The 13,382-nt window shown below is 41.7% G+C and overlaps 1 protein-coding gene across 6 annotated transcripts in view; it reads left to right on the top strand.

Annotated features, from left to right (window-relative positions):
• The window catches only part of FOXP1 (forkhead box P1), a 401,475-nt gene that overhangs the window by 376,287 nt on the left and 11,806 nt on the right, over positions 1-13,382 (top strand). For 5 of the 6 annotated variants that reach the window (XM_055414316.2, XM_055414313.2, XM_055414315.2 and 2 more), the window contains 5 exons: positions 4,084-4,285; positions 4,392-4,471; positions 5,073-5,174; positions 8,318-8,439; positions 10,181-10,250. In XM_055414316.2, coding sequence (XP_055270291.1) covers positions 4,084-4,285; positions 4,392-4,471; positions 5,073-5,174; positions 8,318-8,439; positions 10,181-10,250 — 576 coding nt within the window. The remainder of the gene's footprint in view (positions 1-4,083; positions 4,286-4,391; positions 4,472-5,072; positions 5,175-8,317; positions 8,440-10,180; positions 10,251-13,382) is intronic. The other variant, XM_055414317.2, reaches the window with a different exon arrangement.

Here is a 13,382-nt window from a genome sequence, read left to right as displayed (position 1 = left end):
GTGCATTGATGGTGGGTCAGTCGAATGCAGCATTTAATCATTAGATCACCCCCATCCGCGTCTCCTAATGAGAGTCCTTACAATACATTTTTATCTGGTAATTAGCCGAGATTGGCTGCTTCCTCTGTGGCTTATTAGAGACAGCCCAGCGGTGGGTGTGAATCGTGGTGTCATTTGTCAAGCCTGGTAAAAATCCCCTCTCTGCTCTCTCCTAGCTTGTGTTGATTTCCCCTGGTTACCTGTGTTTCACAGTCTCCAGAAAATTCAGCTGCCTCCCTGTTGTCAGGGATTGTGCTAACCAGGAGGGATTTTCTGTTTTACTGTTGATTTTGGGGTAGAAACGGTCCAAGTCTTAAGACCTTTGCCAGAGCTGCAAGAATGACATTCTTTTCACGTTTTATGACTTCGTACCCATATTGTGGGGCTTGTCTGTTCTTGTAGGTGAGCTCCCAAAAGATGGGCCTGCACTTGCTGAATGTTTCCGTGAGTTTGGGCTTTTTTGGCAGTGAACTAGAACCCAGTGGACTTGATGATCTTCCTTACGGAACTGGAAAGGACCATGCATAGTTCTTGAGGACATTGTATTTATACTATCATTTTCATTACCTTTTAAAGAACACCATGGTGTTTAGGGTAATGTTCTTCAGCTGAGAAGCCAAAAAGCAGAGTGGGTTCTCGGAATTGTTTTATGATTGTTATGCCTGTTTTCCTTTCATCAGTGTCTGCAATTGATGGTAAGCCCTCCAAGGGTAGCAGTCGTCTGCTGTGTTCCTGTTTTGGTCATTGCAGTTTCCATTGCCATCATCAGCTTGGAAATACTTATTGAAAGCCATTTATAAGCAGGGATAAAAGCTAATCCCCACGTCCTTTCCAAAAATGAGCATGTAGAAAAAGGAACCTGGTTCGTGTTTATTTTTCCCATTATCTGGGCAGAAGGGGAATATTATACAAAGGGCCTAGAATCACAAGTGTGTATTTGATTTTGAGTCCAGATTGTGAATATTTAATCGCTGACGAGCCCCTGTCTGCTTCTCTGTAAAATATAACATCTCAAGTATTCGTGATGGTATGAGAATTTAAGCGAAACCAGGCAGTGGCAAGGGGTTTACCACATTGTTTTTACAAATGGCACCCATGACTTTCCTGGGCATTCTGATACTCTTAGGCCTAACAGCATCTGATTTTTAGAAGTTGTGTATTCATGAACATTAGACTGGTTGCTTGGGCTGATGGATGTTTAGATACACTGTTCCTCTGCTTGGTCAGTGAGTAGGGCCCAAGGTGAAGAGGTGATCACCCCAGCCTTCCCCGGTGACCCCAGATCAGTTCCATCCTGTGACTGCTCCATAAGACTTTTAGCACTTAGTCTGCACATGTGTGTCTTGAAGTTGCCAGCACTGGTGAGAAAAAGCTCCCAGCATCTGCCCAGCTTGCCAGGGAATTCCTAAGGATGGTGCCATCTCCATAGCTTGCTCTTATTAGGTATGGGGGAGCCTGGGGTAGGAATTGGGCGGAGCTGGTGGGGGCGGGTGTGTGTCTGATGTTGGCTGAGTCAGCATTTCAAGGGAGGAATAAAAAGGAAAACCCAACCCAAAGCCTGCACCCAGCATTCGGTTTCCAGCACCATGTTTATCTTTTTCTGTCATGATTTCCTGAACAGTATTTGATATTTCTCATTATTAGGGCATGAGAAAGGTTGAGTCTTCCTAACAAATTGGAACTCTGTTTTTATCTGGTCTTTGATTAGATCTCAGAGGAATCTAATTTTTAATAGTTTCTACGAATAATGCTTTGGATTTAGGACTCTTGCAGTGGTGAAACAGACTTAATTTGTTAAGTGATTCAAAATTTGGTTACAGGCAGATTTTGATACTGTTAGTGAACTCAGATCTAGCTGTTCACCACTCAAAAGCCAGTAAATTGGCCAGGTGGGTGGAAAGGAAAGTTTGCTTTATTTTGGATGTCAGCACCAGGGAGTGAGGGGAGGTGCTTGTCCAAAGGCCAGCTCCCTCCACTGATAATCAGGGGACAAGAGCTTTTATAGGCAGACGGAGGGGGCTACATGCAGACATAACACAGTCAGCTCTGACAGTCATCTTGAAGTTGGTCATCGGTGGTCTGACCAGCGTCATCTTGATTGTTTTCAGTAGTTAATCTTCATTTCCAGAGTCAGTCAGTTCCCATTTCCTTGAGGACATTTCTTAGGATTGTGGCAGCTCCTGTCATAACTACATTCTGGTCATCATGTAGTTAACTTCTTCTGCCTGGTGGGGATTTCAGTATCTGCAAAACAGCTTGCAGGACATGGCTCAGAATATTATCTGTAGCCCTTGAGAAGGAACTGAAGGTCTGTGGCTATGCTTAGTGGCTGCAGTATTTGTTGGGTCTCCTCTGCTTTCCTTTGTTACTTCTGTGTGTTCTCACTTCTCTGATTAAGCTTATTCTTTGGCTAAGGAAGACGACATGGTGGGTGGGAGTGAGGACCACAGGCTCCTGCTCCACTTTTATACCAAGTAATCCTGCTCTGCTGAACTCTTGGATTGGAGGTGGCTGCCGGTTTCTGAGAGAGCACTTCTGGGTAAACTGTAAGAACTGTGTTGAAAACACAAGTGTTGTTTGAAACACTTTCAAACACACTGTGTTGAAAACAACCAAGTTCTTCAGTGGAGCCAGATACAGTGTTTCAATAGCAACAGATTTTTGAAAGGTGGGGGGAGGACAGGATTATATTTCCAGTATTATTAAGAGAAACACTTTAAGGCAAAGGTGAAACAGGTAATAGGAAGGAAGGCCCAAACCAGGACTCATTCGTTTTCCCCCATGCTACGGCAAATAACTAGTAGGTATTTCTTTCCTTGAGCACTGGATTACTCCATTTTGTTACTACACATTTGAAACTAGAAGGAAAAAAATGAGATTTTATTTTTTATAGTTCCAGATCTCTCCTATGCCATGTTTGTTTTAAATGAATAGATTCCAGTCCTGTACTGGATAGAGTTTAATGAAGATGACACATAAAGCTTTCAAAGAGGGAGTCTCTGCCAACTGATGGAGCTAAATGTAGGTTTAGTGGTGGGCCAGGCCTTTCTGCAGTAGTCCCCATCCCTGAAGTTTCATCATGGAGTTGAGTGAGCCTGTCCCAGTGTGGTGTAGCCACTGGCAGCATGTGGCTGTTTAAATAAAATTTTGACTTTTATTGAGAGTAAGTAAAAATAGTTTCTCTGTTGTGCTAGCCCAATTCAGAAAGGTTTGTAACAGAGCTCAGGTCGATACTATTGTATCATCTCAACTGGTGTTTCCTGAAACATCAGTGTTTGTGGGGCTCCAAGGACTCCATCTCCCTCTTCAAGGTTTCCAAGGCATCAGTTCAGTTCAGTCGCTCAGTCGTGTCCGACTCTTTGCGACCCCATGAACCATAGCACGCCAGGCCTCCCTGTCCATCACCAACTCCTGGAGTTCACTCAAACTCATGTCCATCGAGTCAGTGATGCCATCCAGCCATCTCATTCTCTGTCGTCCCTGTCTCCTCCTACCCCCAGTCCCTTCCAGCATCAGACTCTTTTCCAGTGCGTCAACTCGTCGCATGAGGTGGCCAAAGTATTGGAGTTTCAGCTTTAGCATAAGTCCTTCCAATCCATAGCGGGCTATAGAAAAGGTGTTTGAAGTTGTGATTAAAGAAACATCCTGACCCAGAATTTCTCATTCACCAGGCTAGGTGTAAGCCCTTTGGTGTCTGTAAATAGTTAACTGTCTTTGGGAAAAAAAAACTGTCTCAGCAATAGAAAGGAGAACATTGCAAGAGATATTTAATAACCTATATGTGGAAAGAATCTGAAAAAGGATGTGTGTGTGTATCTGAATCACTTAGCTGTGTACCTATAAATTGACTACAATAAAAAGAATCATAGGAAAGGATGCTAGAAATTTTAATGAACAGCTTTTACATGGGAAGTCCCCTCCTGTTTCAGCTGGTGATAAACACCTACTTAGAGACTTAACGCTGGCCAGGCCTCCCCATGTCATTCCTGCTGGATTTCGGTGCGTTCTCGGTGGCTCTTCTAAGCTCTGTCCCTTTCCTCACAGCTGAATCTGGTATCCAGCGTCACCCTCTCCAAGTCTGCGTCAGAGGCTTCTCCACAGAGCTTACCTCATACTCCTACGACCCCCACGGCCCCCATCACTCCCGTCACCCAAGGTCCCTCTGTCATCACCACCACCAGCATGCACACAGTGGGACCCATCCGCAGGCGGTACTCGGACAAATACAACGTGCCCATCTCTTCAGGTAGATCCTCTATTTTTGCCTCACACAGAGTTGTAATCAGCACTGCTTGTCGACCAGCCTGTTTGTATAAAAAGCGATAATTAATAGGACAATGATTCTTATTTAGCAGATATTGCGCAGAACCAAGAATTTTATAAGAACGCAGAAGTTAGACCACCATTTACATATGCATCTTTAATTAGGCAGGTAAGTAAACAATGCAGTTTGTGAAATTGCATCAGAAGGTATATGTGTACAGGGATATATTGATGAAGTAGATTTAAAACCGTTTAGTATGCAAGCATGCTAAAACCTTTTCTATAAGGTTTTTTAAAACTGCAATATATAACATAATTGCTTTTGATTAAGTATTACAATACGATGTGATTATTAGGAAATTCATTTCACACAACAGTGAAAATGAGCCTGTTTAAAGATGGCAAGTCAATTATCACAAGCTACAGTAATCTCTGATCCCTAGAATTAATCTGAGCTCTAAATAATTACTGAGCTTTAATCAGCTAGTGAAATGTTTTGCATTTCTCTTTGATTCTGCTTTATGAATGACTAATAAATTAATATTTCTGTACAGAAACAGAAATAAAAACTCAAAACAATTAGATAATTCCATTTTGAATTTTGCTATTGAACGGGTAAATAGAACCATTCATCTTAGATCATTTCGTGAAACCTTTCTCAGGCTTTAGCTTGGCATCACAATTATTTTCTATTTTCCAAAAATTGTATAATGACAGTTGTGCTGATTTGGTCATAAATTATCTTTTTTTCTGTTACTTTCGCTTCACAGGCCATTCTCGAATCTCCAGAAAAGCAGCTAACACTAAATGAAATCTATAACTGGTTCACACGAATGTTTGCTTACTTCCGACGTAATGCTGCCACGTGGAAGGTAAGTTTTGTTGCAGGTCTGTTGAGTCTCGGATCTTGCCGTTTACAGGGGAGGATTTGTTGTTGGTAATGTCTTGTAAGTTACAATAATATTGTTTTGATACATTCAGAGAGTCTAATTTGTAGGAATATTGGATTGAGAAAATAATTACTGTGGTGTTAAAAATGCTAGGATGGAAGACTCCCTTACTTTTGCATCAGATGGACCTAGGTTGTCTGTCTCTCTCTGGTTGGAATGTGAAGGAGGTTGTCTTGTGTACACAAACCTCATGCCTTGAGGTCTTTAGCCCCCATCAGTATTTATTTCTGTGGAGACTGCATAGATAACTTTTTTCTTTAGCCATGAGTAACGTGGAAAAATGATCAGGTAAATGTGACATAAGTGGAGAAGGCTGTACACTCCAAACACCAACACAGTGTATGGAAGTCACTCCAGGAGAACTAAAGTGAAGAGACTGTCAGCTATTCATTTAACTGTGGGGAAGAAAAGTAATTATGAAATATATGACTTGACTGACACCTTTTGCTCTAGACAAGTCAGATTCCATAACTCCAAGTGGGATGCCCCCAGCAAGGCTTGTGGTCCCACAACAGTCCTCAATCCAAGTTCCACAGTTAGTGTATAGATTATGTTAGTATTGATTGCGTTGTATTAGATTAAGCCCTCAGCAATTTTTGGATTTCCTCATTATGCTTTCTGTTTTAATAATAATATTTTTGCTACAGAAAAAGGGACAGGTATTATTGGAGATTATTTTTGCATATTTAATATCTAGAATTAATATATTCCCCCAATTCTAAGACATTTAGAAAATTTAAAATGCAGATATTTTACATGGTTTTATTATAAAGATGATAGGGGTTTGTTATAGGGTGCAAATTCAACATGCTTTACTTGAACTAGAAGTTTTCCTTGCTACTTATTAACTTTATATGGGAGGAAATCAAACATGGAAAATACATTTCCTCTACTACGTTTGTCATGAATTAGCATTTTTTTTAATTAGCATTTTTAAAACAAAATGAATATAACCCTAGAATTAATTCTTCATACTTACAGAGAGTTAAGAATAATGACCCAGTGTACCTTTTTTCTAGTAAGACACATGGGCGCTAAAGGAACTTGGTTCAAAATATTCCTTTCTCTTCCTCAGCCTGCCCTGAGATAGAATATACAAAACAATCTTCAGCTATGAATGCTTTTCAGAATTTAGGAAGTATAAACATGAAGCAGATATTTTCTGCTAATTACCTTTTATAAATAGCAAATGATAAGATTTTAAAATAATTACCACTTTTGACTGTGATATTTAGGCTTAAATCTTCAGATTTAACTTTTTCATTTCTGTAAAGTGCCAGGTAAAAGTGATGACTGGGATGGGAAGAGCTCACTCACCTTTTCAAGGAAATTCTCTACTTCCAGTTGCTTGTGCTTGGATGTACAGTCTTCAAAAACAGAAACTTAAGTTTGGACCTTACATCTTAATTTATATGGCTGTACAATTTAGACAGTTCTCCCAGGGATGGCGGAGCCTGGTGGGCTGCCGTCTATAGGGTCGCACAGAGTCAGACGCGACTGAAGCGACTTAGCAGCAGCAGCAGCAGAGCAGTCCTATTTTTCAGACATGGTTTTTCCAGTTTTGTACATCTTGATACTTACTGTGAAACAGTAGATATGATTAGGATGAGGAGAAATGCTGGTTTCTGTTCCCAGTTAGGTGTCCTCTGAGTACATGTACTCTGGATTTTTTTTTTTTTTGGTAAGAAACTTAGGTTTATTTCAAGCACTTCAATGTTGTTCTAGGAGATAAAGAATGCTAAGGGTCTACTGTTGTCTCTACCTTTGTGCAATATTAAAAAGAAAATGCTTTTTAAAGACTCATTTATATGTGGAGAAATTTGTCCTACCAAGTATAATGCCAAACATTTGCCAGAGACTGTTGTTTGATAGAAACCTATCAAACCTGTTTGAATCAGGGGTATCCTTTCGTAGTCACTTGGAAATCTTGAACCCACCCCAGTCATTCTGACATTGCTCAAAAATTCCTTGAGTATTTATCCTATGGCTTCTTCCTGTGAGCAGTTCATCCTGCCATGTGGTAAAATTTCTCTCATTACCTTCTAAATATTCCATCATCAGACCAGAAAAATCACCCTTCTTTAGCATGACTCCTCACAGAGTCCCAGTGGTGATTATCCAAAAATGGAATCACCTGAAACTCAGGAAAGGCAAGATGTTAAAAACTCTTCACCCTTCAGTTGAGCTCCTCCTTTGGTAGGTTATCGATGTCAAGGGTTTCAGTTTAGGCATGACCAGAATTTAATTTTTACCCTAAGAAAGTTATATGTAAATAGAAGCCATCAAATAATAATGCATTCTCGTTTTGCCATTGAGAGTTCTACTCATGGTTCCCTTTGGCATTTTCTCTGTTAATTAAAGAACTTACCCCTAGTAAGGGCCAGCTTTTATATATTTGGGAAGGTAAGGCATAGCTTGATAATGGATGCTAATCCAGTGAGGGTCGTGTCATCCTCTGATCCTGTCAGATGCAGGAGGCGGTATTCTCAGTGGTAAACAGCCAATGTCCATTTCTTCTGAATAAATCTGAGAAAATGGGTCAAAGGTATTAAAGCCAAAACTTCAAAGAATAAAAAAGAAGCAGCAAAATGACTTAAACCATTTTTGTATGAGCGACAATGAGTTTAAAGGTGACAGTTTTAAACTTGTTTCCCAATTTTAAAGTCATATTTATTTGGGATCTAATATTTTAGTATGAGAGACGAGTGGGTTTAAAAGGGACTGTTTTATGCTTTACTTGTTTCCTGATTTTGAAGTCGTATTAACATTACTTTTATATTTTGGCTGTGAAACCTGTTTGGGGGCTAATACACATATTAAAAAATACTTCTAGTTAACTGTTACCAGAGATTAGGCAAAAATGCCAAAGTACAGTTAACTCATCATTTTGGATTTTGATTTTTCTTTTTGGAAGAGGCACCCTTCACCACAGGAGGGTCCTCCTAGGGGTGGGAGCTGCAGCTCTTGGGGATGGGTTTACAACTGTGGGCTGTTAGGCTGAATTTACTGCTGTTTTTGGAGTCTTTTTCTTATAGAAAATGTTCTCTCTTTTATACTTGCTGCAGAATGCAGTGCGTCATAATCTTAGTCTTCACAAGTGTTTTGTGCGAGTAGAAAACGTTAAAGGGGCAGTATGGACAGTGGATGAAGTAGAATTCCAAAAACGAAGGCCACAAAAGATCAGTGGGTACGTCCACCATGTTTGAACTTCTTAGCCTAGCTTGGATTGCGCTAACCAGTGTCACGTAGAGGCTTTTGGCTGCTAGATGGTGTTAGACCAAACACCTGGTTTCACGTTGTCTCAGTTAAGGGAAGCAAAAAAGCATTTCATCCCTCCTGTTTTGTATACCCGCCAGTCCCCCTGCCCTGCTTGCTGGTCTTTGTTGCATCACATGCTAGTAGCTTTTAGGTGGCAATGCATATTAACCCTCACAAACCATTGGCTTATGCTTATTGCATTTTATTTTCTTTCTCCTGTTCCCTGTATTGGATGTCTGTTCTGCCCCCAACCCTGCCTCTCCTTTTGTTGCCACTTCATCTCCTTTGCTGCTGCTCCTATCCCAGGGTGCCATTCGCACCAACCTCTCACTGCATAAGTGCTTTATCAGAGTAGAGGATGAGTTTGGGTCCTTTTGGACAGTTGATGATGAAGAGTTTAAACGTGGCCGCCATATTCAACGAGGCCGTCCTCGCAAATACTGCCCCGATGAAAACTTTGACGAGCTTGTCGCACAGTAAGAGCCTTTACTTGCTTTTGTTTTTTGTTTCTGCTGTTGCTTTGGCTTTGCATGGTTGACTCATCCCATAATAGTTTTGCATTTCACCACGTAGCAGTGCCACGGCTTTCTGCAACGGAACTAAATTGTGTGATTTGTACATGTATTTCTCTCGTTTCCCTTTGGAATACCAGCGCCCTGAATAATGCTTTTTTGACGTCTTTAATACAAATACTGGTTGTCTTTTGATTCAGCAGCTTTTCGGGGACCCCTATAACTCAGTGCTTTTGCGTGACCCCTAATTCCTCCAAGTGAAAAGGAAACTCTTCTTTAGAGTTAAAATGTGTATTTACTGGGGTAAATTTCTTTTTATTGGCTCACTCAGTATGACAATATAAACGTAGTAAAATGAAGGATAAAAGTGCTCCAAGCATAGGAAGGAAATTGGTTAACAATCCATCTCCTTCCTTTAAGGATCACTGATCAATGTCGGTCATTTCCTCCCCAAAGCCACCCCCCTTTCTGACCATATCTTCATGTGTGATTTTTTTTTTTTTTTAAAGTATTTTCATCCTTCCTGGCTAGAGATGTTCTTCCAACAGTATCTTGTTCATCATTTGGTCAGTAAATGGACACAGCATCAAATTATTCTTGTATCACAAATTTGGCTGTGCCAGAGAGACTTGAACGAGCCTTAGCTGACCAGCCCTCCCTGGAGTACCCACCTCTCTCTTTTTGGCAGTAAATGAGCTTTGAAGACTTTTTCTTCAGAGCTACACTGCCATTCCTCTAGCATTTGTTCTAGAACTCAAATCCTGAAGAAGCTTAAGAGCCAGGATTCCTCCCGCCCGCTCCCAGGAGACCTTGCTGTCAGCTCACTGACATCCCAGAGCATCAGCCTTCCTGCTGGACTCAGGGCAGCTGCTCCAAATTGACAAAGATTGATCCTCAGAGGAAGTGCCCAAGCTAATTATTACATAGTCCGTAGTTTTACCTCCAATTTGCTTGAACAGCAACGTCTGTCCAACTCAGAGGTGTTCACACAGACCAGCCCCTGGAGAAGCCAGGGGCTAGGGAGAAACCCGACTTCCCTTTGGGTTGGGGACTGGGAGACATTTCTGATTTGGAAGGCTACCAGCAAGCTTAAGACTTAGCAAAGAACTCAGGGGGTGATTGTGTTTAACTTTGAGTTTTTATCTTTCTCTCACACAGTAACCCTTCCCTTATTAAAAACATGCAGACCAGCCACGCCTACTGTACACCTCTCAATGCAGCTTTACAGGTAAGATGAACGGCTGCCCCGGCTCGGTGGCAGAGGGACCTGTCTCCCCCACTCATTTCAAAATATATTAGCCTCGCTCTAATTAGATATTAAATTTTAATTCCGTTAAACTTTTTTCTTAAGTGCACAAAGCATCATACTCCCTGGAGGCAAACACATCGGGCTGCTTCAGCATTAGCAGGATGCTTAGCATTTTGAATATTGTGGCAAAAAAATTAAAAGTTCACTTATTAATATTTATCAGCAGTATCATAATTTCCATCCTCTTATTTCAGAATTTCACTTGAGGCAAAAATACCACAAGTGTAATTACTCTAGCACAGCTATTAATGTGCTGGATGATAGGCTACTGTATCACATGACCTTCTATTGTTCACGGGTTTAAAGAGAAAGCAGAGCTTTTTTATTTCTTTTCCTTCTTTTAAAGTCTATTTTAGCATCTTTTCACTGGGGAGGGAGGAGGCTGGGTTTGGTTCACTTGGTAAAAGTAAACTGTTTTTGTTCAAGCGATAGAGTTAGACTCTCTAGGTTTCCAGCAGATTGCTCAAGGTTACATAATAAGCTTGCAGGATGTTTGTCTCCTACTGACAAACCAAGCCGTCCTTACGTAACCGGTGTTACCAGTGGTGGGGGAGGAGGGTGAAGACACAGGGTTTGAGCAGGAGGGAGGTAACCTCCCCGATGTGAGTTACCAGGGCAGCCCTGGCATCTGTCAAGCCTTCTAATTATTGCACGTCTCAGTTACCAAACAATCAAGTCACGGCCAAATCAAGAGAGGACTGCAGTACACTTCCTTGAACTTACCTGGGCAGGGCTTTCCCCCGGAGTTCATAGGTGGACAGGGTCCTGTGGACCTCTGCAGCCTGCACTCTTGATACAGATGTGACAAAGTCCTGTACCCTTTCAAAGGGCCGAAATTAACATTTCCTGAGGGAAGGACACAAACAGAGAAGCAGACGTCTTAAAAAGGCTCCTTAAGGGGTTGATAACGATGAAAACACAATGGAGACACTCGGCATTAAGGGGAACAGAGTTGGGTGAAGAGGCGATAGAAGAATCTTCCTGTTCTCACTGAGCACCTGCCCTGCGTCCTAGAGAACCGTTTTCCCAGTTTACGCAGCGAAGGCTTCAGACTTCCGAGGATGAAGCATACACAGCCTTAACACACTTTGAGTTCAGAGGCAAATTCAGCTTAGCTTTTCAGTAATTATATATATATATATATATACACACACACACACACAGCCCAAACCAAATTTAATAGGAGGAACTACTTTCTGTGTTTCTTTTAATTACTTGTAGTTTACACAGTAACTTTAGAAAAGCAAATGAACGCATGCTTAGATGCCGCCACTGTAAATACCATTCATTAGTCGCTTATTTTCCCTGGAGTCTTATGAAGTGTGAATTTAAAGGCTGCTCTATCTGGAATGGTATTCAGATTACAAGCACATTTGACATTCATGAGGCTGCCAGGCAAAAAAAAAAAAAACACAGCCCACCAGCAGCAGTGATCCTCCAGCCTGTGGATTCTCTTAATTTGGTGACTAATTTTCACTAGGATGCTTTCTCTTTACAGAACTGTTCACGCTCTGCTTCTACATTTACCTTTGGCCCCTGCACCCTTTCTTACTTTCAGTGATAGCCCCAAACTCTCCCACCATTTTTCCAAGAAGCCTCTGCATCTCTCCTGAGGGGAGGTGAATACCTGGGTCTCAAGTCCTGATTTGAGGGATGGATCTTCTCCCGCTCCTCCAGGAGTTTGGGTCCTTGGTCAGTAGACAGTCCCCTCAGACAACTTTCCACCGTGCACCTTAAATAAAGAGTCTGCCAGCAGGCCTTCCCTTCCTGCCCACTTCCATTTTTTCAAGGCAAGTAAAAATAATAGTGGAACAACATCTTCAAAAGATTACTAGAGCAACATAACACGTGATATACAATATATAAAATAGGACGGCAGAATCCACTACAGAAATAAAACATTGGACTCGGGACAGATTGCATTATGCTCTGAAAAAGTGAAGTAACTAAGGGTAACCGTAAAGCTTCATATTTATAGACCGCCTCTCCGCGCTGGGATCTCAGAGCAGTTAAGGCTCAAGGAGGGACAGGACTTAAGCACCTTGGTTTTGAGGGGGCGGGTAGAGAGGCCAGTGTGATGTGAAACCACGTACTCTGCATTGGACCAGTCCTTTATAAAATCTGTAACCCCTTGCTCCAATATAGACATCAAATACAAAAAGAGCCACTAGGTTAGACCTAAGCTGTTGGTGGAAAGTTTTCTAAGCTCGGTAGGTGGCTTTGGTCACTCCAAAGAACGTGAGAGAACGTCTTTGGCAGAGAACGTCCAAGAAGCTGTGTTGTGTAGGAGCGACCAGGTTTCTCATTGCAGCCCACATCATCATTTTTTTAAAAGAGGAGCACACTGGTTTTCTTCATTTATGTCTTTTTTTGTCTGAGAATCAAGGGATCGGTGTAAGTGCTTACTTTTGGATGCCTTTCACCAGTGTCAGCCCATGTTTTATGATCCAGTTCCCATCAGAATTGGCCTTGACCCAGAACACACTGAGAGCCAGAGAATGAATCATCCCGAAAAGGTTGCCCTGTCCATAGGATGGCCAGCTCATCCCAAAGCATTCTTGAGAACACTTTTAAGTGTTGTATGTACTTCTCCGTCTTTGACTGGAGAAGCTGCAAGAAAAAAATACCAAGCTAGAGCTTGGCCCCACTCTTGCTACCTTCTGACTGTAAAAGTGAGAGAAAATCACTGATGGTCCCAGCAGAACTTCTGTGTCAGGGAGAAATAGGGCCACTGTGTTGTCTGAAGTAAAGGCAGTCAATGTGTGTGTCCAGCTGCAGTTTGGTGCGGGGCAGATCAGGCAGTGGGTCTGACTTTTCACTCTGCCAAAAAAAGAAAAAATGTTTTATTGCAATTACAAGAGATCTGTTGAAAAAAGTACTTGATGCAAATTATTTGACAGACTGTAGGAGAGTGAGGAATGCTCAGATGTGCTGCTCGTCAGGATGAGTTCAGCACATTTGGAAATGAAAATGGGATTCTTCCCCCCACTTTTTAGAAGAAGGTGGTTACATAAATTCAGAGGTGCAGGGAAGAGAAAGCCGTGGGCTTGC

This window comes from Moschus berezovskii, chromosome 24 (assembly GCF_049115385.1).
Source record: "Moschus berezovskii isolate FMDL1 chromosome 24, NW_MosBer_1.0, whole genome shotgun sequence".
In the NCBI taxonomy this organism is placed as follows: domain Eukaryota; kingdom Metazoa; phylum Chordata; class Mammalia; order Artiodactyla; family Moschidae; genus Moschus; species Moschus berezovskii.
This window is presented reverse-complemented; position numbering and strand designations above follow the sequence as displayed.